Genomic DNA, 27,663 nt, shown 5'->3' on the forward strand with positions numbered 1-27,663 from the left:
ACACAATATTAGTAAAAGTCAATGACTGGGAGACTTGGATATTTTGTTGAAAATCTGTTGCTGCTGTGATCCTTGATTGTATTTTTGTCTTGATGTGTATTTGTATGTTATTGCTGCTGCTTTCTTGGCCAGGTCACTCTTGTAAAAGAGATTTTAATCTCAATGAGTTTAAGTTTAAACCTGGTTAAATAAAGAAATTAATGTTATGTAGGCTACATTTGGAAAACAGCCATGGGTAAATTTTATCCTGTGGCAGTTCTAGAGTTAAGTATATTGAGTACATGTACAGTATTAGAACTTTCAGCATCAAGTCAAGTATACTTAAGTGCAACTTTAAGTATATTTCTGAGAAGAACGTGACATAGATATGATATCTGTGGATAGGCACGTTCGCTGGGCCTGGTGTCAATAAAAGCTTTTATTGTACTAACAAGGAAGTTTTTAGTTCTGAAACTTACAGGAAATTATTATAGTATGATGACCTCTTATATATCAAAAGCTCAAGGAAAAGTTGATTTCTCAATTCATGACTTCTTTAAAAGAAGGATAGAAGACTTAACAGTCTTCTATCAGCCTGTTTCATGACCTATGGACTTAATGTTCTACTCAAAAAGACCCATTTATTATAAGTGGTAACAAACAGTGGATTTTTGATTAAATGGGTCCTTGTCACTGTTGTGTGTTGTGTACCACATATTGAGGTGTCTGTGTTCGTTTGGGTACCTCATTATATATTCTGTAGTTATTTTCATCTTAAGTGTAACACAAAGTCTACTGTGTTTACTTAACTGTTATAAGTAAACCATACACTTTAAAAGCATGGCTTATTTCATTGCTACATTTTTTGAGTAAAATTTACAAACAAAGAGTGAGTAAAATGTACTTGAAACAGAGTATAGCAAAGTAAACTTCAAATGAGTAAGTTATTTGACCTTATTTTAAATTTACTTATTCTCTTTGTTAATTTTACTTAACTTAGTTAATTCCATACATGTGAAATTTACTTAAAATATTAGTACAAAAACTTGCAAAAGAAAAATTTTACTTATTGTTTTTTTCAGTGAAGAAGACCTTGAACACTGATACACTCGCATGCAAACGGGAACTCAAGACAAGCACATACATTTGATCTCTCTTAATTGTTACTATAATTCTTAATATGCCATATATTATAAAGTTTAATCTTTGAGTATGATTGGTTGCCCAGGACATCCTGGATTTTATTGCCTGGTCTTGTGTATATAAATATGACCCTTCTTCCTTCAAGAATGTTATGGTACACTGGCTCTGTGTCGGCTTGATCATTCTCCCTAGAAATCTCGCGCTGCTGCTGCCACACATCACAGAGGTTGAAGCGCCTGTGTTCAACTGATGACTGATAGCATTCAGGATTCAGATAGTCTACCTGAAAATTAATCTAACACTTAACCTGTACACACTTGAAATATTATAAAAACACGGCTGTTTCTGGAACTTCACAAAATCTTCCTCTGAGATTCTGAGGGCAAAACCAAGGTGAGTTTTTGCAACAGAGACCTACTGAATACATTTAAAGTATTTTGTTCTTTGTCTTTTAATGCATTGAAGAACCCCTAGTGTGCAGCATATGTGTGCATGCAGACATTTAACTTTTCCTGCTTTTTCATTTCAGATTACTCATGGCAATGCTGAGAAGTTTTCTGTTTCTTTTCGTCATCATCTCCATGGGGAATGCACAAGGTAAACGAGCCTTATTTGTAAAAACCCTCGCTATTTAAAATGTACAACTTTCCATTGACTAATATCTGCATAATTAATGAGGGGTTTACAGTACATGCACATAATCACACAAACATAAAATAAGATACATAAATAAAAATCTTTGAAAAAATCTTTGCTGTGAATTTTACAAGAACTAATGTTTATGTACTGGATGCAGCTGATTTAGCCAAAACATGCACTGTTGGATGGACAAATTTTGGACTCAGATGCTACAAGTACATCTCTCAGCCAGCTAACTGGATCACAGCAGAGGTAATGTGTTAGTTACAACAAGGTGATTTGGTAACACTTTATATAGATTTCTTTAATGATCGATAGATAGATTTAAATGTTAGTATATATTGGTTAAAGACACTTAATATAAACGGGATGGTGAGTTTTAAAACATTCTTTTCTGCAAATAAATAATAAAACTGATACTGAGCAAATAATCAATTGGAGTAGACTTTGTTTGCAAATGTCTAAAATATTATTTAAAAAGTCTTATGCTTTATGCTTATTCTTAAGTCTTATGCTCTTGTGCTTTTTTACTAAAATTAGTATTTTGTATTAACAATAAACAAATCTGTCTCTTTAGAGAAACTGTCAAAGTCTTGGTGCGAATCTCGCATCTGTGCGTAATAAAATGGAAAAAAATTTCCTGCTGAGTCTGTTGCCTTCTTCTGACACACGTTCTTGGGTTGGTGCTCATGATGCTGTACAGGTAAGTTAAACTGTGTCCTAAAGAGACCTGTTTGTTTGTATAAACTGAAATTTCTGTTTAAAAAAGTAAAGGCAAAGTTTCTAATGAAGATGGTTTGACTTGAAGGTGCCATCAAACTTTTTTTTTAAAGATGTAATATAAGTCTAAGGTGTCCCCTGATTGTGTCTGTGAAGATTCAACTCAAGATACCCCATAGATTTTTTTTAAATAAAATTTTTAACTGCTTTTGGGGCATAATTAGAAATGCAATGATTCAGGGCTGCTGCCCCTTTAATTGCTCGCGCTCATGTTATGTCATGTTAAAAATATCATGTTATCATGGATCATGTCAGTTGTTATTATTGCTCCATCTGCCATTTTTTGCTATTGTTCTTGCTTGCTTACATAGTCTGATGATTCAGCTCTGCACAGATCCAGACGTTAATACTGGCTGCCCTTGTGTAATGCTTGAACATGGGCAGGCATATGCAAATATTGGGGTTGTACATATTAATGATCCCGACTGTAACGTAACAGTCGGTGTTATGTTGAGATTCGCCTGTTCTTCAGAGGTCTTTTAAACAAATGAGATTTATATAAGAAGGAGGAAACAATGGTGTTTGAGACTCACTGTATGTCATTTCCATGTACTAAACACTTCTTATTCAACTATGCCGAGGTAAATTCAATTTTCAATTCGATGGCACCTTTAATTCTTTCTGAAGTCTGACTACAGTAGTGCACTTTTCACTCTCTTCATTCATTAGGAAGGACAGTGGTTGTGGAGTGATGGAACTGCATTTTTATATACCAACTGGTGCCCTGGAGAACCTAACAATTCACAAACCGAGAACTGTTTGGAGATCAACATCTTCAGTAAGAATGCAGTCTGTTTTTTGAATACTTTCAATTATAATTTACAATACTATAATTTCATATCATACCTTAACATGAAATGACTCATTTGGATTTTTGCCTTAAGTTGAACGTTCTAATTTTTTTTTTTATTCTAACACCATTATGATGATTATTATTCCACCCTATAGCTAACCGCTGCTGGAATGATTTGGCCTGTTCAAGGACATTGAGCTCTTTATGTGTTAAGGACCTGTGAGATCATATGAAGTCATCCTGCTCCAGTTACTTTGACTGAACTACATTTACTTTTTTTGATCTTTACAAAAATGTTATTCTGAAATAAAACCTCTTCTAAACTTTAATCTTTTCTCAATATCTTTAAACACTCCTCGAATTAATAAAACCATTGATAAGGTAAATCATGTGGACAATCAAATTGTGGACAATCAAATTAATTTATATAAAAGTAAAAGTGTATTGTGTAGCATGGTTTGAGGTTATTAGAATGGCATCAAATGATGTCATCATCAGGGGAGGGGTTTAGCATGCTGCACATAGCTGTGTGTAAAATTTAGTGCGTATATGTCAAAACACATCAGCGTGTTAAAACTTTGCATGCATGTCCATGGCCCTAGATGAGAAAAAGTCACAATTTCAAGAAAAAAAACTATAGGTTAACTGATGTTTCTGACAACTCAAAATAAACTGACCTGCAACAGTACACAATGGTTAATACACACATTTAGCACTATAGAAATGGCCAGCCAAAATCTATTTTTGAGTTTTGAGTTTGACGTTCTTACCGTAGGACGACAGTCAAACAGGAAGCAAAGATGGGTCATTCCATGTCAAATCAACCAAATTTCAGAAACTTCCTTGGCTCAAATGTTTGATTTTTTTTTTTTTTTAATTGAAAGACAAACATAAATAGGGGTGAAAGCCAAAATATTAAATGTCACAGAGGTATATTTACTGATTAGTCCACTGTTTTGTAGAGGGGAGTCAAAATGACCATTTTCACCTGAGATTTGAAGTCGATTTACAGGGGTGTAAAAATGTCTGTAGAAAGATTGGCAGGACTGTTATTTTATTTTATGGATTGGTAAGTCTATTAGTAAACTCTTTTGACTTTAGCAATCTTTGTTACATTATATGCGGAATGCGGTGACAGTTAAAAAATGGCAAAAAGTATGCACACGTATGATTGTTCCTGGGATTTCAGTGACAAATACAAGTCCCAGTTCAGCGCTGGATTTGAAGATTGCGGGTGGTGAGTAAAGCTGCATCCGATGTCTGTGTTTTGTTAGCAATCAGCGCGCAAGCATGTGAACAACACAAACGTTTTTGTTCCCTTTTTATTTATAATGATGTCGCAGCTAGCATGCCATCTCTACACAAAAGCTGCGCGCGCTTATGACTCTTTAGCTCCGCCCACGGCACTGACAGCAAAATCGCCTCCAGGAGCTCTGCTTTTTTCCGGAAAGACTCGGTTTAGCGTATGTATCTTTTATAAATATGACAAAACTAAAGATTAACATAAGATTGGCAGAAACTGTGTGTGATACCACCCCCTAGACCATCTTGCAGTAAACTTATAATTTTTCTTCAGATGCCCCTAAAATCCTGAATAGCTCCCGGTGTTTGGTGTGGGGTGATGAATTGACCAGCATGTGTGTCAGCAGTGGTTTGCTATTGCTTGTATGAGACTATTAAAATGTCTTCAGAGAGATCTTAGTGTTTTGATCGACAATTTACAGCTTTGGCTAAATGAAGCTTTTTGTTGAGATTATAAGTCAAGCGGCTTTTCTTACACATTAGCATAAATAAATAGTTAGCATGCTTATTAGCACAATGCTAATGTCCTACAACTCCAAACTGAACAACAGTTGTTTTTAATGTGTGTCTTATATACTTCATGTCAGAAAAATGCTTTCACACTCTGTATTATTATCAGAGTTTTAGAAGAGGTTTGTAATACTTATGTTAATATATTTTAATAAAAATAAAAACTGACTGTGGTCAAAGGTCTAACATTTTCTTTTTATCGTTTCAATACAGAAAAAAATTATCTTTAAGATAAAAAGCAAAGACAAAACTCAAACTGTAAAAGAGTATTTCGGCAGATTCTCTCAGGTCTACTTTCAAATTTCCTCCTTGAATCTGTTTGTCAGATCAGTTTTTGCAATTGGACAGTAATATAAAGTAATAAGTAATAAGTTGGACAGTAATATAAAGGTGTCCCATGATCTTAATCAAAAGGGTGTTTTTCAATCTGAAATAAATGCAAATGTCAAGAACAAACCAATTTCATTTTTAGATCCTAATAATGTTAAAATACTTTCTTCAGTCTCATAATATGCAGAGCCAACTATAAAAAGGCCATGACTGCACATGCAAAACGTTAATTTTCAGCCTGACAGAAACAAGAAACTTTGGCTTAACAAAATGCTTGCATTTAAAGAGGGACTATTAGTTTTGCAGGCAAATAGAAGGCGAGGGGAGTATTCGGAGAAAGCTGTCTGAAAAAACAGTCTGGATCTTGGCATGTGGAAAAAAAAGAATAATTTATAAGTGATTTTTTCCCCCTGTAAACTTTGCTCTGAAGATTTTGCACAGCTACCTGAAAAATCTAAACATTTTTACAGTTATCCCTCCGGCATGAGGAAGATCCGCTCACCCTCATGTCGTTCCACACCCATAAGACCTTCGTTAATCTTCAGAACACAAATTAAGATATTGCACCAAAAAAACCAAAAACAAATAACGACTTTATTCAACAATATCTAGTGATGGGTGATTTCATGAAGCTTCGAAGCTTTATGAATCTTTTGTATTGAATCAGCGGTTTGGAGAGTGAATCAAACTGCCAAAGTCACGCCCCCCAGTGGTGAACCATTGGAATTTCGAAACACTTATGACATGACATGATGCCTTGTTTAATGAAATCATGTGACTTCGGCAGTTTGATACGTATGATACAGTTCGATACATTTTTTTCGCCCTACCGCGATATTTCCACCTACTACGTCATGCGTAACTTTTCAACGTAATGTGTGGCGCATCACAGAGCAGTGCAAGACAAGCATTTGTGGTTAAAAAGTATATACATTTTTATTGTTAAAAAATGACCAGTCGTTTGGCTAGATAAGACCCTTATTCCTCATCTGGGATCACATAGAGCTCTTTGAAGCTGCTGAACATGCAATTTGGACCTTCATCCCGGGGAACCCCACTGAAGTCTACTATATGGAGAAAAATCCTGTAATGTTTTCCTCAACCTTAATTTCTTTTCAACAGAAGAAAGAAAGACATGAACATCTTGGATGACATGGCCTGCTTCTAATGGCAGCTTACTTGCTTTGTTATTTCTGCATTCACTCAAGTCTTTCTCCATACCAGCCCCTCAGAAGAACTTCCTCTTTGTAGGCGAGCTGAAGGCACGTAATCCAATGCCTCTGTTTTGCATCTCTCTCCCTCACTTGTTGCACAGTCTAGACGCTCTCGGTTATGTCAAGACAGCCGTCCAAAAAGCCATATGGTCTTATCTAGAAATTGAACACTCTGAGAACTGCATGAATCCAACTGACTCTATAAATTGTGACCACAGTTGTATATCAGCAAATAGCTCTGCATTTTAATCATCTCTTTCAACTCTCCCTTAATTTCAGGAGTCTCATCTGTTTGACAATAGTTCCTCATTCTGTTTTAATAAAGTAAGTTCTACCAGAAAAACTCGGGAAGTAAAGAAATGTTTGAATACGATTTATTCAACAGTTTGAATGTAAACATCAATGATAAATGATAAAGTTCTTTGGCGTAGGCCCCGTCCATAGTACAATCCGGAGGGTAGCAGACATTTGCAGATCCTGACTTAAGATGAAGGCAGGGGCGGAGCTTACCCCCGATGTATGGACAGGGACCGACCTGGTGGTAGTGGGGAGAATGGGGGTGAATGCCGGTGATGGTATCTGTGAACACAATAGTGGGTGGGAAAAGAACTTATATACTCAGGCGACGTGTAATGATTGGTTAGATAATGAGCAATGACGTGCATTAGAGTCTTCCGGGTAGAACTTCCACTAAAGCTCCCATTTCTTTGTGGAATGGAGGAAACAGATGTAAACTACTACTTAATTAGCTGTGTATATTACAATGATAATCTTACAAATGCATCAGGATGGGCTATGGTATTATAAAATTGACAATCAACATCAAAGAATTCTTGATAAGTCTCATTTTACTAAGATATCAAGGTTCCTGTAAAATGTCTGTTATATGTCTGTTTAAAACTTCTATTTAGTGTGGTTACTGTTAAGCACAGTTGTGTAATGCAAGTACTGTGCAACAGTAGACATCACTTCCGATCGTAGTGATGAGTTTCTGAAACTGGAGAAAATTTGTTAGATCAAGAAAAACAGCGCCAGTCTGATCGGAAGAGAACTGCTGGTTGTGAACTCTTCAATTGTATTTGTATTTTTTGTATCTGTATTTGTTCATCACTTTAGTCTAAGATGCTCCAAAAGCTGTTGTTCATCTTGACTGTCATTAAAATGACAAGCTGCGAGTATATACGTGAGTGCTAACATTTACATTATTTCTCGTTATAAATCTGATGGACCCTTTTCACAGACTGTGAGAATGCATTTTATCAACATTGCAAAAGTAGTAAAGATTTTCATATTTTCATGTAAAAAAATATATATAATTTATATATATTTATAATGCGATACTTTGTGTTATATTACCTTGTAAAATACAAATAGCTCTGCCACATGTTTCTAACACAACGGCTGAGGGAGTCACGCATTAGCTTGATGTGATAATTCAAACAGAGAGGCTTGATGCAGAAGAATGATGAACCCATTAAAAACATCAGGAACCAAATTCCAGTATAAAACTATGGAGACTATGGCCACGTTCACACTGTACGTTTTGGGGATTGACAACCGCATTTACTTACAGGTGTGAGTCTCCAAATGTCTCGTTCACACAGCAACTTACAGTAGCGCCTCGAACACTGTCTGTATGAACGTGCAACGAGCGTCAAGCCCGTATTCTCTTACTAGTAATCATAATGACAGTGACCAACATAATATTAAAGATGGTGACGTCCATAAAACTGAGAAGTCGGTATCAAATGTTGCGATAATTGCTTAAGCTTTTATCATGGTATACGGTATTATCACGTTATTGAAATAAGTTGCAAAAAAAGTGTTGTCATAGGTTTCTTATAACAAAAAGAACTCTGAACATTTAAATACAATAGAGCAGTACACACAAAAAATAAAGTAAAATGTTTCAAACAGATTAAAGTGTAATATAATTATAAAGAACAGGTAACACTATATAAGGTCTCATTATTTAATGTTAGTTAATGCGTTAACTAAGATTTAGAATGAGCAATAGCTACATTTGTTACAGAAGGTATTTTTTGTTGTTGTTAATATTAGTTAAAAATAGAACTGATCATTGTTAGTTTTTGGTCCATTAAATAATAATTAAAACTTTTGATTTTAGTAATGTGAATAAACAACTAGAAATTAACATTAACTAAGATTAATAAATGCTGATAAATGCTATAATAAAAGTATTTTTCATTGTCAGTTTGGTAATAATGAATTAACATGTTAAAGGGATAGTTCACTCAAAAATGAAAATTTGATGTTTATCAGCTTACCCCCAGTGCATCCAAGATGTAGGTGACATTTTTTCTTCAGTCGATCACAAATGATGATTTTTAACTGCAACCGCTGCCCTCTGTCATTCAAATCAATGCAGTAGATGGGAACTTCATCTATAAGAGTGAATAAACCTTGCTTAGACAAATCCAAATGAAACCCTGCGGCTCGTGACGACACATTAATGTCCTAAGACACGAAACGATTGGTTTGTGAGAGAAACCGAACAGTATTTATATAATTTTTACCTCTAATACACCACTATGTCCAACTTCGTTCAGCTTCCTGTTAGTGAGGTCAAAAAACGCGTTCTGAAGACGGAAGTGATGTCTCGCCCATATACTTCAATGAGCGCGAGACATCACTTCCGTTGTCAGAGCACGATCTGACCTCACTAACAGGAAGCTGAACGAAGTTGGACATAGTGGTGTATTAGAGGTAAAAATTATATAAATACTGTTCGGTTTCTCGCACAAACCAATCGTTTCGTGTCTTAGGACATTAATGTGTCGTCACGAGCCGCAGGGTTTAATTTGGATTTGTCTATGCAAGGTTTATTCACTCTTATAGATGAAGTTCCCTTCTACTGCATTGATTTGAATGACAGAGGGCAGCGGTTGCAGTTAAAAATCATCATTTGTGATCGACTGAAGAAAAAATGTCACCTACATCTTGGATGCACTGGGGGTAAGCTGATAAATATCAAATTTTCATTTTTGGGTGAACTATCCCTTTAAGTAATGGAGCCTTAGGTCATGTTAGTGAACAATAATCAGAACATTTCCAATCATTAGGGCATGTTGTAGTCCATATTAAAATATAAAAATGTTTAAGTTTGAAAATAAATAGTATATTAAGTTTTTAAGTATTAAGTATTTGGTGCTGGGATGAACAACATTGTGAATACAAAAAATTGAATGGCTGTTTGTAGCATTTTAAATACTGTAGTACTGCAGCTGCTTAGTTTACGGGGCTTCAGGGGTAACCACTGCTTTTCCGCTGTTCCATCAGCGCCCTCTGCTGTCAGAGAGTGAACGTGCACTTTCATTCAGTGCTTCAGTGCTTCTCATGCACATTGGGTTTGTTTACATAGTGCGCATGCCTTTTTGACGCCGCATACAGCGACGTTGTGGATTGTTGATAGTATTCTTAAAATATAATATAAAAATTTGAATAATTATTAATAAATAATTATTCACTGTATTTTGAGGTGCCCATGGTAACAATATTGTGCATATTTATGGTTGTTACTGAATAGCAGCACGTCTACATTTGAAATGACAAGAGACTAATTGAAACGCGAGTTCATCCATCAAAACTTCATCAAACAACAGCAGCAACCAAACACCTGCTAGCCGAAGTCTTTAAACCGTTGCACTCACATGTCACGTCCTTTGCGACATCTTGCACATGACACAGCATTTGAATTTTACACAAATTTGACGGGAGCCGCTCCGGTGGATAACAGTAACTAGATCTAACACCTTAAAATGACGCACAGCTCATATCGCTGACACTGCAAGTTATCGAAAGTGAATCCACACACAAAACACTTTAGCAGAGCGGCTCTCTCACCCTGCATGACGTGACAGACAACTAGTTATCCAGTCCTGTTCTGTTCACACAGCACAGATTTTCTGAGAATGCAGATGCGAGTCCTGAAAATTTACGGGTGTGAGTTCGGTTGTAGAATGCGGTTGTCACTCCTGTAAATAACCATACTGTGTGTGAACGTAACTGTATTAAGGACCCAAATACAGGACTGACAACTGTATTCTGCTGCTGTGTGAAGGTGGCCTGGCACAAGACACAAGACTGAACTGAAGGTATCTGGGGGTATAAAAAACAAGGGGCTAATGAAAGACAGTCAATCTCTCTTCCGACTCTAATCAATCTCTCAATATTGTTTTCCTCTCTTGGTAATTCATGAAAATGCTATCATGGATTTTTTCTATTGCTATTAAAGCAAATGGGAATACAAAAATTATATTTGCTGTCGTCTCACATTCACCACTATAGAAGTTTACCCATCTCTACCCAACTTCCCCTTCTGATAAACCCAGAAATGTGAAAAGAGTCATTACACAATTTGAACCAGTTTTTCAACATATTTCACCCATGACTACAATCAAATTTACACAAGCTACTAAAAATACAACTTTGTAGATTTTGTATATAAGTTTAGTCAAAACAAGGAAAGTCAAGTGAACAGAAGCTGCCTGTTTTCCCTCGTTCTGGATGAAAAGATAAAAATTGTGTATAAGCATTTTCACAAAACTTTGTTGATATACAATAATTGATAAATTTCTAGTTAAGACACTTAGACAATTTAGATAATAAGACAAACAATTGAACTTAAGTCTGCCTGATCTCTTTGATTGTGGTTTTCAGAAACGGTTGGGACAACTAACTTCTCCATCAGAGTAGAAGACAGCTTCACTGGGGAGGCCGGTTTGTGCATCAGAGTATACTGTTTTTTCACTGTTCCTCAAAGTGTCTCAGAACCCATTAGGAGAACATGGTTTAAAGGAGATCCACAAAACCCAACTGTTGAAGTTCCTTGTATGACCAGGAATATATACATACCTGGTGAGACAGAGTGCAGCTTTATGCTAAACAACTTGGTTCAGGGTGAATCTGATGGTGAATACAGATTGAAACTGGAGTGGGGACAAGGAAAAGTGTATATCTTTCCTCAGACAGTAAAAATTACTGTGAAAGGTGTGTTTATATGCTTTTCACAGAGAAACATACAAATCCAAATAAGTTTATAGCATTTCTGATTCCAATAAATAATTGTGTTTTAGAGCTCACCCAGAAACCAACTATAAACGTCCCACAACTCACAGAAGGAAAGAAGGCAGAGATATCCTGCAAAGTTCCAGATGATTGTATGAATCCCTCAGCAGATATTGTATGGGACGGGATTGAGCCTGATAAAATTAGATCTGAAGCTTCTGGAGTGCCTGGCTGGGAAAAGCGCTTTTCAATAATGACTTTCCATCCTGAGCCTGAACATCACAATACTAAGCTCACCTGCACAGTCATTTTTCAAAAAAGCATACGGACTGAAAGTACTGTGATCCTTGAAGTAAGATGTATGTATCATTTCACTTATGACACATACATTCAAATTTGAAGTAAGGTGATAAAGACCATCTTTGTTTCCAACTTATAATTTTTCTTCAGATGCTCCTAAAATCCTGAATAGCTCCCGTTGTTTGGTGTGGGGTGATGAATTGACCTGCATGTGTGTCAGCAGTGGTGTTCCGTTATCCCAGATATACTGGCCGATATTAGACGGTGTCAATAAATATTACAGTACTGCTTCAGCAGAGAACACCATCAGCATCAGCAACATCTCCATTTCGGGTTTCAGGAACATCAACGCTACTGTTGAATGTTTCAGTAAGAATCTCATTGGTATGGCAAAAATGGAAATTCAGGTCCAGAGTCATGCTGAAAAACCCAAAGGTGGGCAGGACACAACTATTATGTGTATTTTTATATAAAAATATACAAATCGTCAAATCACTTCTATGAAAATCTGATAACACTTTACAATAAGGTTTCATTTGTTAACATTAGTTAACTGCACTAGTTAAGATGAACTAACAATGAACAATACTTCTACAGCATTTATTGTTCTTAGTCAATGTTAATTTCAACATTTACTAATATATTATTAGAATCAAAAGTTATATCTGTTAATATTAATGCACTGTGTGCATTAATAGTCGTCATTATAACTAAGGTGTTACCAAAAACTTCATTGCTCTTGAATTTCTTTTTGTCATCTTTTAGTAAATTGGAGTTTGTCCACCCCTTGGATATTCTTTACCCTTTCAGCTGTTGTAAATGTCATCTTCACTTGTTGTTTGACTGTCTTCCTACGGTAAGAACTTCATAAACACAAGAAATAATGTTAGATGGCCATTTCTATAGCGTTAAATGTTTGTATCGGTCACTAATACCACACTTTCTACCATTACTATTTTGACAGAAGGAGAGAAAAACTTAAGAAACCAAAAGATGACAACCATATCTACATGACTTCAATGGCAAGAGAGGAATCTTTGTATGAGACTATTAAAATGTCTTCAGAGAGATCTTAGTACTTTGATCAGCAGCACATTACAGCTGAAATAACAAAACTTTTTCTTTTTTACATATACTGTATTTTGGACTAATTTTTTTGCTTATGTTAAGGGCATAGTCCACCCAAAAATTACAATTCTCTCATCATTTACTCACCCTCATCAGGTGCCTGCGCATAGTGGCTCTTTCGATGCGCACTTCTTCAAACGATGTTTTTTTTATTTAAATCTAGCATTTTGCACATTTCTATGATAAGTTTTAGGGGGAATGGTTGGTTTAGGTGACAGAAAATATCATTAACCTGATAATCAATGCAAGTCTAAACAATGTCCTCTGTCTTTATTTATGACTTTATTTATGACTATTTATGGGGGCACATCATAATTAATTCACTGTTGAAGGGTTAGTTCACCTAAAAATGAAAATAATGTCATCCATTACTCACCCTCATGTCGTTCTACACCTGTAAGACCTTCAGTCATCTTCGGAACACAAATTAAGACTTTTAAGATAAATTATTAGTGGATTTAGTATTTTATATGTTTGATAAGGAGGATCAGTGAAAATAATGACAAACTAATCCTGTGCCTTTCAGTAATGTTTATAACGAATCTGCTGATGTCAGTTTAAATTATGACAAAAAATTACATTTATTTCAAAGTACAAATATTTCTTATTTCTTCTCATAGAGAGTGTTTGATTTAGTTTACCCCTCAATGTTAATTAATGCATTCATTATCAAACATGTATTGATGTAGTTAGGCTGCTGTTTTCATGCACAAACCTTTTTGACTCCTGTCGTTAAGGATAGCTCTTCATTGGTTCATGATTAGTTCATATCTTCACTAATCATTAGTTCATGTTGAAGTAACTATTAATTCAGGTATTAGTACTTGATTACTCATGGATTGTTATTGTAAAGTGTTACCATTTGTTGTCTCTATAGCTGCATTAGATATATAGCTTATTAACAGCGCCCTCTGCGGTTAGGATTAATATAACATAGCATGTGATTAAAAATGCTTTTCTGTGCCTGCTGACCTATCTTGTGTATTATATAGTAATGGTAATTTTAACACTTTTGCAGTGTTCAGTATATATTTCAGGACCCCAATTTATGTTTGCTTAAACTAAAAACATTTAAATTCCCTTCATTTAAATGGCATGACACTTGACGACTAAGATCCTACCATATCTATACCTACAAAATAAATAAATAAACTGGAATGATGTCCGATTGTAAATGGCTTTAGTTGAAATTATTTTAAGGGTTTGTCTTCCAGCAGTGTTAGAAAATAGCTGTTTAAAACAGCTGTTTAAAATATCTGTAACTTTAGAATAAGGTCTCATTTGTTAACATTAGTTAATGTGTTAATTAACATTAACAAAAAACCAAAGAGTATTCGTCCCTTCGGAGTGCGAAAAAAAAAAAAAAAAAAAAACAGTCACAATCATGGATCTAACAAGAAACAAAAAAATACACAGCACACGGTGTAAGGCGATTTGGGTGGAAAAGCAACCTTTGACTCATCAAGGCATTGACGAACACTGAAGAGAATAGAGCAAAACAAAACACCGGTCACAAATTAGAAGTCTAAAATTAGAATTTTTAAAGAGAAATGTCAGAGGATTTCGATATAAGAGAAGAGGAGCTTGAGTTTGTTGCACATCCCTGTTTGTTTGAACCGTGAGAGCTACGCTTATGCTACTCTTACATACATACATCACATCAGTGGGTTGCTCATTTGGTGCAAGTTGACTTGCACAGTATGCATAGTGTCATCCTCCGGAAGCTAGGTATTTGAATTGATAAAGTTTTAAATATGGATATTTTTCTTACAAAAATGCATCCCTTTGCTTCAAAAGGCCTATATTAACCCTCTGGAACCATATGCATGACTTTGATTATTGATGGATGCATTTTAAAAAATAATAATAATATTTTTTTTTAAATGTGGCCCCCCATCCACAACCATTATAAACCTTAGAGGACTATGGATATATTTAAATATATCTCCGATTGTGTTCGTCCGAAAGAAGATAGTCATACACCTAGGATGGCTTGAGGGTGAGTAAATCATGGGTACGGTGTACATTTTAGGACTTCAGTTCTTGACTATCAGGACTATCAAGTTCTTGAATTAATTACAATCACACATTTATGAATGATGTTACATGTATTTGCAAATCATCACACATGCGTGGACTGCTTTGAATTTGTGTGTGGCATTTTTGAGACTGTCCTGGCACTTTAAGATATGGTGTACATTTTAGGACTTCCTCACACCTCAGTCATACAGTGAAAAGGCTTCATGCCTCAGACTAAAAGGCTTCAGTTACTGGACAATATGGCATCACGCCTCAGACTGAAAGGCTTCAGGTCTCAGGAAAAACAATGTCAGGTGTCAGGTCTCAGGTCTCGTACAAATAGGCATCGAATGAAACAGCCTCAGACCAAAAGGAATCAGACGAAACAGGCACTTGAAATAAAACTATCAATAAAAACAAAAAAACAAAAAAAAACATAGTAAACATTAACCATGGTTAAAACACCATGTGTTAACACACTTTTAACAATGGCTAATTTTGATGTGTGTTAACAATATAGTTTGCAATGCAAGCTAGTTGCAATGTGTTATTTTGCGAACTTTTTATACATGACACCTGACATCGTTTTTCCTGAGACCTGAAGCCTTTTAGTCTGAGGCATGAAGCCTTTTCATTGTATGACTGAGGTGTGAGGAAGTCCTAAAATGTACACCATATCTTAAAGTGCCAGGACAGTCTCAAAAATGCCACACACAAATTCAAAGCAGTCCACGCATGTGTGATGATTTGCAAATACATGTAACATCATTCATAAATGTGTGATTGTAATTAATTCAAGAACTTGATATATACATATTTGTGTAAACATTTTAAATGTATTTTGGTAAGATGCATTTGTGTGAGCATATGGGGAAATATTTATGCTTTTTACTTGTGTATTTATGAATTGTTTGCTGTGTTCTCCAGGAGTTTGAGGATTTTCATGACTCTCTAATACTTGTACACCATGTGTTCTGGTACATGACTTAGCACTATTCCGGTGCTGCATCACCTTAAGAACTGAAATAGGCACACTTTCTTGAGCAGTGGCCTCTGAACAAAACATTCCAGATTCATTAGAGCAAGTCACCTCATCTAAGAAGTGAACATGCTTTTTAGCCCCATCGCTGTTAAGCGTTTTGGCAGACTTTTGAGCATTTAGCTCAGCCTTGAGATCTGCAATGGTCTCCTTGTGTTTTTTTACACTTTTCAGTCAGGACTAACTGCTCAGCAAGTAATTTATCTAGCTGTAACTGAAGATCTTAAATCTTTGCTTTTTGTGCCTCTGCATTTTTAGAATGCACTTCTTTACATTTAGTCAGTAACACTCAGTCCTGTTACCCAGTGTTCATTCCTGTTACCCAGTGTTCATTCCTGTTACAAAGTGTTCAGTCCTGTTATTAAATGTATTTATTTTTCTAGAAAAATAACGTAAAACCAACCATTTCTTCAAAAAACAAACAAACAAAACAAAACAAAACAAAAAAAAAAAACTTTCTTGAGGTGAATACAAAGGAATTAACTGACATGCTTATTAACATACATATAGCACATGAGTTTTGGTAACAGGACTGAGAAAACATGCATCCATCTTCTGCGTTGAAACCTTGTAAAAATAAAGTTGCCTGAGATTGACCAATACACATTTTGAATAGTTAAATGTGTGTAGTATTAGATTCAGTGTTGAAAAAAGATTAAAAAATAAAGTTTAATTTTGAAGATTTACAACAAGCAAATGTCACCCATTCGGTGGAATGGCCCATCTATACTTGAAAATAGATGTATTGTCGCACCACAAAGCCTCATACAACTTTTGAAGTTTAAAGCCTCAACTATTTCATCACATTTTGATTTCTTTTGATGTTTGCCAATTATGTCCCAACATTTGAGCATTTCATCATCTGAACATTTAATCCCAATATATTGTTTCTTGAGTTTGCACAAGGTAAGCTCAACTTTTTTGCTCCATAAAGCAAACAATACATCACTCTTTTCAGAAATTTTCCCTTCCATCCTTGAGGAGATCTGAATGTTCTCGGATTGTACAGTAATGGGACTATTGAAGCTATTTAAAGCCTTCTAAATTCTGTTTCATGCAATTCATGCAATTGGAGACTTTCCTACCACTAAACAATGAAAAGAGACCCATTCCTTGTTCAGAAGGTCAGCTTTAATCCATTAACAAGATCAACTGTGAAAAAATGTCTTCATTCTGCTGATTGATCAAAGTAAATTTCAGAAAACTCACTGCAAAGGGTCCCAGGATTCAGTACCATCTGTAAGGGTGGTCCGCCTACAGGGGTTCAGGCTGCAGGGTTGCCGAGTGACTAAAGAAACGTTGCAGCAAGATGGTAGAAAACTGTACATTTCTTGTCTATTACCACCCACTGCAACGTATACCAATGACAGAAATAAGCACAGTTATAATAGCAAAATATGTGGCAGAGCATTGCTATAGTGTGACAATATTATATTGTAATAGGGATCACATTAATGTTAATACTACATCAAAAATAGTAAGCACATCTTCAAACAATTTACTGGGCTATGCCTCAAATGGCTCAAATTATCCACCTCCTTCATTCCTATTGTCGATCTTGGTTATCTTCGGCGATCACCGTGCTCGTTACCGGTGAAGAGACAGAAGAAGAAATGCTGAAAACGGGGTGGCTGTGCTGTTATGCTGTGTACACACCAAATGCGAATAGAGCGTCTGGCGCGAATGATTTCAATGTTAAGTCAATGTACAGACACGTTTACGCACGTCTGGAGGTCTTGCGGCGCGAATGAGGCATTTAGCGCGGCGCGGAAATTTGAACTTTGGCGTAAATTCGCGCCGCGTTAACCAATCAGGAGCTTGCTTGCTGCTGTGGCGGCAGGCCCGCCCGGAGTCACTCATTCAAAATGGAGGAACGACTGATATTATCAGTGAGCAGTCACCCAGAGATTTATGACACAAGTTCATACTTCAGACAGGAATAAAAAGGAGCTCGCTTGGAAGAGTGTCGTGAGGAGATTGGGCTACCTGGTAAGTTGTAAATACACATTTCACTTTTGAGTCACGTACACGTTTATCGACGCGCGGCCTTCCCGCGATCGACGCTGACCCCTACGCCGCTGTTCTGCTCTCCAGAGTAAATACAAAGCAGTGGCTCTCTCGATGAACGCACGATCAACATCAGCCATCTTGCAAACAGACAACCGCCTAGCACTTGCCCCTCCCACAAGAAGCGGATTTCGCCTCGGACGCTTGTTTTTTACGCGCGTCTATTTCGCTCTAGAGGCGCGAATGCATTCAAAATGTTCAAGCGGCAAACTAGACGCGGTAGACGCGAATTTGATGCTCTATTCGCGTTTGGTGTGAACGCAGCATTAGGCTGAAGTCCTACCTGGCTCTGTGGTCTCTCCCCATATCTACCGTCGAGGAGTGTGCTTCACAATCCGTTTCGGTTAAGGTTGGGTCTACTTAATTCAAGATTGGTAATAAATAAGACTTTTATTTCACATGATTTTTTTACTTTGCGTGAGTTGGACTGCTTATTTAGTGAAGTTCCTAAACGTAATTTAGGGAGGAGCGAGCCCATCTAATCTTCCAATCAACAGCCAGAAGCAGCTGCTTAACTTACCTCTCTTCAGTCTCAGCTGTTTCAGCATCCGGTAGTGCCGTACTGAACAATGTCCGACACCATGGAAATTCCATCATTCCCCCTTCCGGCGACGAACTTTCCCCGAGACACCAACAGTCACATCTCGCGTAAGATCGGATCCAAACACGGATGCTCTTTTTGAGCGCTCATACAGACCACGCTCCGGATAACCTCTCTCTCCTCCACGCTCAGGATCGCCCGTTTAACTGCGCCCTCATCAGTCTTCTTCACAGACTTCCTCTCTTCATTCTACCGCCGCTAATACACTGATATTACCCATTTCAAATGGTCTGCCAACAGCCTACGTCAAGTCCTCTCCAGCTCTGGAATGAATTTCTCCCGCAGATCATCAAAAGTTAAACTCTACAGTCTTCTTTAGTTCTATCAACAGTTCCAGCATGCCAACAAACACTTCAGCATCATAAAAGCAAGACTCAGAAGTTTCTCTTCCGACCTGATGTCCTTAACATAAACATTTACAGCACGCTAATCCATAGTCCGTTGCCGCCGCACGTACTTCCTCGTCCGCCGTTTTTCCGCCCGATCAACAACATCGGCCGCAAAAACAGTCCCGCTTTTCCAGCTTTTCCCATATGCAGTTCCACTCCTCAGGCAAGAGCTATCCAAACTCCTGTCTCCCGCACTTTACTTCATTCTATGGATTATGAAATGAAGCCTCTTGAATCTTGAAGCTTTTTAAAAATAAATAAATTTACAGCAGCCATAAACCAGCCAGTGCAGCCAAAGAATACAGATGTACAGCTCAGTCATTCCATTAAGCAAATAAAAGCCTGGCAATGTTAAACGTGTAGTTTTCTGATAATATAATTTCCATGTGTTGCAATAACTTAAATATAACAATAATAATACTAACAGAGCAAGTAAATCATGCTCTAATTATGATAGGGTTTTATACTGTCTTTATGGCAGAATGTACGATCATGTAATGTAATTGTATGTATATATATATAATATATATTAGTAAATGGACTTTAAATTCCATAAACCTGTAGAGTAGTGGTCTGGGTTCAACATTCTGAAATGCACAGCATTCATGTGACTGGAAAGATAGTTGAGACGTCTTTCATTTATCACCGCTCCTCTGAAAACATATGCATTCATTATAATTGAGCTGTGTATTCGATATAAGATTTGAAGCTTCAGTTTCATATGTAACATTTCATCCATGCCGAGATGTCCGCCAGACAGCTTGAGATTCATGCAGCTACTGTGGGATCATCTGGTTGGAATGAAAGTTGCGTGTCATCAGCATAGCAATGGTAGGAAAAAACATGTGCCTGTATGATGGGACCCAGTGATGTAGTGTATATGGAGAAGAGGAGAGGTCCAAGAACTGAACACTGACGAACCCCTGTGATCAGTTGATGAGCTTTGGATACCTGAAACTCACAATATTTCCAAACACACAAATAAACAAAACTCTGAAAGACCTATACCTGTGAGATAGTATTCAAACCAGTGAAGTGGAGTACCTGTGATGCCCAGTAAGGAGAGGGTGGACAGAAGGATTTGATGATTCACCGTGTCAAAGACAGCAGATAGATCGAGCAGAATGAGAACTGATTATTTGGAATCAGCCTTTGCAATCTGCAGGGATTCAGTGACCGACGATAGTGCAGTTTCGGTTGAATGGCCGCTCTTGAAACCAGATTGGTTGATGTCCAATTGGTTCTTCTGTGAGAGGAAAGATGACACCTGGTTGAAAACAACTCGTTCAAGAGTTTTTGCTGTGAATGGAAGGAGAGCGATAGGTCTGTAGCTGTCTACAAGTTGTAATGTATTTGTCATGATTGATCAGAGGAAGCAAATGCGAGTTAACTGGTTTATTAAGAAGAAGACAGAATTTGCACACAGTCACTTAATAGGCGGGCCTCTGGTGACGCAGGGATTGAGCTGGTCGGCTGGTGATGCGTGGCTGTGATGAGAAGTGCAGGTGAAGTAATCTAAGGTCCAGACATAGAACGAGAACACGAAGAACACCGAACTGGAACAGGAGAAGACACGACTAGAACTCCTGGCAGGAACAGGACGGAACAACACAGCACAGTACACCAAACAATGATCTGACGGGGAAGAAGAGAATGAGGTGAGCTTATGAGGGTGAGAGAATGAGCAGCAGCTGGTGAGGTGATGACTTGCAGCTGGTTCCACTGATGAGCCACGTGGCCTGGACACACACACACACACACACACATACACGCCCACTGCTGTCACAACACAGAACATGCGACAGAAAGGAAACAATGCATCTGCGAACCGTGACAGTACCCCTCCTCCTGGCGTTCCCCGACTCCCTTACCTGTCGATTGTAATCATCGATAAGGGTGTGATCCAGAATGTCTCTGGCAGGTACCCAACTCCTCTCCTCCGGACCGTAACCTTCCCAGTCCACCAAGTACTGAAATCCGCGTCCCCTCCGCCTAGAGTCCAGAATACGGTTAACCGAATAGGATGGTTCCCCGTCTACGAGTCGCGGCGGTGGGGGAACCGGGGCTGGCGGATTAATGTTGGAATGAAACACGGGCTTAATTTTAGAGACATGGAAGGCAGGATGAATCCTCCTGTACGCCGGAGGAAGTTTAAGGCGGACTGCCACCAGACTAATGATTTTGGTGACAGTAAATGGACCAATAAATTTGTGAGCAAGCTTGTTAGAGACGGATCGGAGAGGAATATTCTTGGTTGAAAGCCACACTTTTTGACCCACAACGTATACGGGAGGCGATCGGCCTTGGCCTTGGTGCGCTCCCTCACTTGGAGAAGAGTCTCACTGGCTCTCGTCCAAGTGCGGTGACACCTCTGGACAAAGGCGTGGGCAGAGGGGACCGTGACCTCGGATTCCAGACTAGGAAAAATAGATGGCTGGTAACCTACACTACACTCAAACGGTGACAGGCCCGTGGACGACACTGGTAACGTATTGTGGGCGTACTCCACCATTGAAAGTTGCTGGCTCCAGGAGGAAGGATTCTTGGAGACTAAACACTGCAACGTTCGCTCCAAATCTTGATTGGCTCTCTCAGTTTGACCATTGCTCTGGGGATGAAACCCTAAGGATAAACTGACAGTCACCCCCAGCAATCTACAAAACTCCTGCCAAAATTTTGACACAAATTGGGGACCCCTGTCGGAAACCACGTCCATCGGGAGGCCATGAAGACTAAAGACGTGGTCCGCGACAATAACCGCTGTCTCCTTGGCTGATGGTAATTTGGGCAAGGGGATAAAATGAGCCGCCTTCGAGAACCGGTCCACTACGGTCAAAACAACCGTGTACCCCTGGGAGGGTGGGAGGGCGGTGATAAAATCTAGCGAGATGTGGGACCAGGGTCTCGAAGGGACTGGCAGCGGTTGGAGCAACCCATCCGGGGAACGATTGGAAGTCTTACCAACGGCACAAACTGAGCAAGCCAACACAAAATCGCGGACGTCCCGAGCCATACGAGGCCACCAGAATCGTTGCTGGACTAAAAATTTAGTGCGTTTAACCCCTGGATGACACGCTACATTGGAACAATGACCCCAATGGATGACCATGGACCGTAATCCCTCCGGCACAAATAAGCGGTTCGGTGGACACCCGGGCGGAGGCGTTACCCCTTCTAAGGCCGTCGTGACCATCGATTCGACCTCCCATGTGAGTGTGGAGACCACTACTGTCTCCGGTAAAATGCACTCGGGAGTAGACGGGCGTTCGGAACGATCAAAATTGCGTGATAAAGAATCAGGTTTGATGTTTTTAGAACCCGGGCGATACGAGAGAGTAAAGTCAAAACGTCCGAAAAAAAGTGCCCACCGAGCCTGCCTGGCGTTCAATCTTTTGGCAGTCCTAATATATTCCAAATACTTATGATCGGTCCATACAATAAAAGGCACCCCTGAACCCTCTAACCAGTGGCGCCATTCTTCCAAAGCCAACTTGACTGCCAGCAACTCCCGGTTACCAATGTCCTAGTTACGTTCGGCAGGAGATAAACGATGGGAAAAAAAGGCGCACGGGTGCATCTTATCGTCTGCGGGAGAACGCTGGGATAACACTGCACCTACCCCCACCTCCGACGTGTCGACCTCCACCACAAACTGCCGTGATGGATCAGGGGCAACGAGAATGGGGGCTGAAACGAAGCAACCCCTCAGTTTGGCAAACACAGCCTCAGCTGTGTCTGACCACCTGAACGTAGTTCTGGGGGAGGTCAAGGCAATCAGAGGTGAGGCTAGTTGGCTGAAATTGCGAATAAAACGCCGGTAGAAATTGGCGAACCCCAGAAACCTCTGTAGGGCCTTACGGGAATCTGGACTTGGCCAATCCACCACAGCCTTAACCTTCTCAGGATCCATGCGTACTCCCTCAGTCGACACGATGTACCCTAGGAAAGGAACAGACTGTGCATGAAAAACGCATTTCTCCGCCTTGACAAAAAGCCCATTCACTAACAACCTGTGAAGCACTCGTCGAACATGCTGCACATGCTCCTGGAGAGATGAGGAAAAGATCAATATGTCGTCCAGGTAGACATATATGAATTGATCGATCATATCTCGCAGCACGTCGTTGACGAGTGCCTGGAAGACCGCGGGGGAGTTGGAAAGCCCGAACGGCATAACCAAATATTCAAAGTGCCCCCTAGGGGTGTTAAAAGCGGTCTTCCATTCATCCCCCTCCCTGATGCGGACCAAATGATAAGCATTCCTTAAATCCAATTTTGTGAAAATAGATGCTCCCTGCAACCTCTCGAAGGCTGAAGACATTAACGGCAAAGGATAGGTATTCTTTACCGTTATGTTGTTCAGCCCCCGGTAATCAATACAAGGTCGCAGAGATCCATCCTTCTTACCCACAAAAAAGAATCCTGCCCCTGCTGGAGAAGAGGAAGGGCGGATGAACCCCGTTGCCAGTGAATCAGAAATATATTTCTCCATAGCCTCCCTTTCAGGAACCGAAAGTGAATATAACTTGCCTTTAGGCGGAGATTTACCTGGCAATAAATCTATGGCACAGTCATAGGGACGATGCGGAGGGAGAGAAGCAGCCCTAGACTTACTGAACACCTCCTTCAGGTCATGGTACTCAGCGGGCACGGTAGACAGATCCACTGCTTCCTCCTGCAAAACAGAACTAGAGACAGACGAACATGCAGAGAAAAGACAAGACTCATGACACTCCTTGCTCCAGGCCACAATGGAATTCTGGGTCCAGTCTACTCGGGGGTTGTGTTTGGTGAGCCAGGGGTGACCTAGAACGATTGGTGTGAGGGGGGAATCAAAAATCAGGAAAGATGTGAGTTCGGTGTGGTTTCCGGAGGTGATGAGTGTGATGTTCTCGGTGCTGTATGAGATGGTGGGTAGACTCTGTCCGTTGAGGGCGTGCACCGCAATTCTGTTGGTAAGAGGGTTGAATGGAATATGGAGTTTAATGGCAAAAGATCTGTCCATAAAGTTACCCTCGGCCCCGGAATCCAACAGTGCTTTGCAGTCGTGCGTGTGATTCGATCATCTCAATCTCACCGGGAGGAGCGTAGATGTAGATGAGGTCTTCTCGGCGGAGGTCCCACCCGACAGTAGCCCCATGTTTACTGTCGGGCTTGCCCCTTTTAACGGGCAGTTGTACGCGAAATGGCCAGCTCCGCCACAATATAAACAAAGTCCCTGGGACCTCCGCCTCTCCCTCTCCTCCCGGGAAAGCCGAGCTCGACCCACCTGCATGGACTCGTGATCTTGAATTGGGCTGACCGTGTCCCCGCCGCTGGATCGTGGACCTTCCATTCCGCCAAGCGATCTGTGGATAGGAATCCTCCGCTCGACCCTGGTCAGTCGAGCATCAACTCTTAGCGCTAGATCAATGAGTCCATTGAGTGTAGTCGGAAGATCCAGCGCGTAGATCTCCTTCTGGACACGGTCAGCCAGCCCATGCAGGAACATGTCCCCCTGCGTCTCCTCGTTCCAGTGACACTGAGCAGCTAACGTGTGAAATTCGATGGAAAAATCAGACACCGACTTCTCTCCTTGACGTAGTTCTGCCAGTAACCTGGTGGCTTCTCTCCCAGCGACCGACCGGTCGAAAACACCCTTCATCTCTGCGGAGAGTGCCTGGAACGAGGCGCAGCATGGATCTTGGTTCTCCCACACCGCCGTCCCCCAAAGAGAAGCCTTCCCGGTGAGTAGGGTGAGCACGAACGCCACCTTGCTTTGCTCCGAGTTGAAAGTTCGAGGCTGTAATGCAAAATGCATAGCACATCGAGTTAGAAAAGCTCTGCAAAAGTTCGGTTCACCTGAGTAGGTGGCGTTCTCAGATGTCGGGGGAAGGACGGCCGGTGTGGGCGGCGCAGCGGGACTCCGAAGAAGCTGGAACTGCTGGGTGAGCTCGGACAGCTGCGTCACCAAAGCTTGAACCGCCCGCCCGGTCTCGTTCAAATTCTGCTCTTGGGAATCCATTCTGCGAATACTGCGGTTGATAAACTCCTCCAACGCTGTCTGCGGGTTACTCGCTGCTTCCATCCCTTGGTCAGATCGTTCTGTCATGATTGATCACAGGAAGCAAATGCGAGTTAACTGGTTTATTAAGAAGAAGACAGACTTTGCACACAGTCACTTAATAATGCATCTGCGAACCGTGACAGTATTTGTACAGGTATTTAATCAATTTATGGGTGAAATATGAATATAATAAATCATAACGCCTTATGATTAATTATGATACATATATCGGCCCAAGAGGGAATTAGGCATATATATTGTGAATTAATTACAACTAATTATAATCAATTACATATGATTAGTTCTGGTTTAATAGTTATTTAGAGAAACTATATTAGTTTGTCCAAAACTAATAGTTAGTAGTAGAAACTGTTAGCAAAACTTACTAACAGTCCTTGAGAGCCAGCACAGAAATCAGTTTCATTATCTAAGATAGAGAAACGGTAGGCTACTTGCGTCAGTTGCATGCTGAGTTTCGGAGAAGTGTGGCTGCAGTTCGTTGGCTTCTTCCGTTTCCGTGGGAAGGTTTGAACTGAGGACTGAGGACTTGAAAGTTAGTTTCGCCGGAGATGGTGGTCCCGAAAGAAAGGGGTGTGCGTGTGATGGGAGCGCGGTCACCTGAGACGTCCGTGCACAGAGGCGATCGACAATGCAGAGGTAATCGAGAGACAATCGGGAGACACCGGAAGATGTTTGCGCTTGTCTTTAATGGACACGCCTCCTTGATTGAAATGGCTATTGACATAGGTGCAAAGTTGGCGGGCAACACTTTCCTTTGTCTTGTGGCTTGATTTGCGTAATTTATGGAGGCATCAGATAGGAGTGTATTTTCTTCACAGTACCATTAAAAATAGAACAGTGCATTTTGCAGTTATGTGACATATTTAGGTGAATGAGACGTGGAAAGAGCTTTAAAAAGAGACCAAACTTGTAAGATAAGAAAAGCATATAAAAGAAATTATGGTTTACATACAAATTTATCATTAGAAATGACACTAGCACAACTACAATCCTAGCTAAGCTTATACAGTGGGAATAACTATATGCACTTTGACATACAACGGCGGTTACATTTAGGCATAATTTTATTTTACACATACAGTCTTCAATGCATGTTTGTGTGTCTGTGTGTGTCCATGTGTGTGTGGTGTGTGTTGGAATTTGGCTAGTCTGGCCCTTAATCTGCAAGAGGGGCCCTTTGATGTCCCAAGAGCTAGGAAATGGGGTTCTCTGTGTAAACTCAGCAGGTCCACAAAAGTGCCAAAGTGCACGTCTTTCTAAGACCGGCTGGAGCCGATCCGTGATTTACACGCCCAGTTCAGGAGGCTAAAAGCATTCTGAAGATTCTAAAGTTGGTTGGCTAAGACTGATTCTTGTACAGATATTACAAAGTGATGTGTTTAAAGGCCAATTCACACCGCCCCGACGACGGCCAACAAACACCAACAAACGCCAACAAACAAGTTGGCCGTTGGATTTAGAATTATATGAGAAAAAACTGTCATGTTCACACCGCCCCAACAAACACCGACCAACGAGTGACATCTGACTGGGAAAATTCCACAACTACACAAGTAACCATGTTAACAATATGTCAGGTTAGTTTACTATATTAATAATATATCATATATATTTTCATTGTATTAAAGTATTGAGGCAAAACAAAAATACTAACCTGAAATCCAAAGCACTGTAGCCATCGATCTGATCGTAACCTATTGCGCTGCGGTTGGTATACCGGTTTTTAAACTTTTTTTAGCGCGACGCTTTTTATTAATGAGACCCATAAGCATATACAACCATGTAGCTAAACAAGTCAAAACGAATTATTAAAAAACGAAACTGAAGGTAAACCTGCGTTGCTCTCATGGTGGTTATAACGTTACCTCTCTCTTTTGGTGAAGTGGAGCAGCTGCTCTTGCTGAATGGCACGGATTGCACCATAGACTATTGTACCTTTTGTGTGTGTGTATATATATATATATATATATATATAAACTGTATTTTATTTTTTATAACGAACAAGCTACGATGTCACGTTTCCAGTGCTTTGTTGTGTGTGCGTGAGGCGCGGGCACGATCAATTAGCTGTCTTTGCAGGGGACTTCCCTCATCATGGAAACGGGTCGTTAACAGGTCAGATTACGTCAGAGTTGGTTGCCGTTTGTTGGAAAACTGTTCACACCGTGCAGACATTCCACGACCCGACAAACGCCGATTAAACATGTTCAGTCGGGTGAAAACCAACTCCGACCAACGCCAACAACGGCCAACAAACGCCAACAGGGGTATCACACCAAACCAACAAACTCCAACAGACGAGTTTGTTGGCGTTTGTTGGCCGTCGTCGGGGTGG

General features: G+C 39.7%; 2 protein-coding genes across 2 annotated transcripts; both read left to right on the forward strand.

The window, feature by feature from the left end:
• The first annotated feature begins 1,287 nt into the window (after nt 1-1,287).
• On the forward strand, nt 1,288-3,724 carry LOC137005174 (galactose-specific lectin nattectin-like). The gene is made up of 6 exons (XM_067365997.1): nt 1,288-1,515; nt 1,652-1,719; nt 1,919-2,013; nt 2,339-2,464; nt 3,211-3,319; nt 3,490-3,724. Exons 2-6 carry the CDS (start codon nt 1,659-1,661, stop codon nt 3,555-3,557), a joined length of 459 nt encoding a protein of 152 aa, XP_067222098.1. The 5' UTR covers nt 1,288-1,515; nt 1,652-1,658; the 3' UTR covers nt 3,558-3,724.
• Nucleotides 3,725-7,744: 4,020 nt separating this feature from the next.
• LOC137004198 (sialic acid-binding Ig-like lectin 7) lies at nt 7,745-19,074 on the forward strand. The gene is made up of 6 exons (XM_067364393.1): nt 7,745-7,873; nt 11,371-11,700; nt 11,787-12,077; nt 12,169-12,453; nt 12,784-12,874; nt 19,005-19,074. Exons 1-6 carry the CDS (start codon nt 7,813-7,815, stop codon nt 19,072-19,074), a joined length of 1,128 nt encoding a protein of 375 aa, XP_067220494.1. The 5' UTR covers nt 7,745-7,812.
• The last annotated feature ends 8,589 nt before the right edge of the window (nt 19,075-27,663 follow it).

Source organism: Chanodichthys erythropterus, chromosome 17 (assembly GCF_024489055.1).
Source record: "Chanodichthys erythropterus isolate Z2021 chromosome 17, ASM2448905v1, whole genome shotgun sequence".
In the NCBI taxonomy this organism is placed as follows: Eukaryota; Metazoa; Chordata; class Actinopteri; order Cypriniformes; family Xenocyprididae; genus Chanodichthys; species Chanodichthys erythropterus.

What these genes read in the sequence shown, in the direction of transcription:
- LOC137005174 (XM_067365997.1), top strand. Translation starts at nt 1,659, where the DNA reads ATGGCAATGCTGAGAAGTTTTCTGTTTCTTTTCGTCATCATCTCCATG. An exon ending in CTAACTGGATCACAGCAGAG is followed by an intron (nt 2,014 to 2,338) that starts GTAATGTGTTAG and finishes CTGTCTCTTTAG; the next exon opens with AGAAACTGTCAAAGTCTTGG. An exon ending in GTGCTCATGATGCTGTACAG is followed by an intron (nt 2,465 to 3,210) that starts GTAAGTTAAACT and finishes TTCATTCATTAG; the next exon opens with GAAGGACAGTGGTTGTGGAG.
- LOC137004198 (XM_067364393.1), top strand. Translation starts at nt 7,813, where the DNA reads ATGCTCCAAAAGCTGTTGTTCATCTTGACTGTCATTAAAATGACAAGC. An exon ending in GACAAGCTGCGAGTATATAC is followed by an intron (nt 7,874 to 11,370) that starts GTGAGTGCTAAC and finishes TGTGGTTTTCAG; the next exon opens with AAACGGTTGGGACAACTAAC. An exon ending in TGTGATCCTTGAAGTAAGAT is followed by an intron (nt 12,078 to 12,168) that starts GTATGTATCATT and finishes ATTTTTCTTCAG; the next exon opens with ATGCTCCTAAAATCCTGAAT.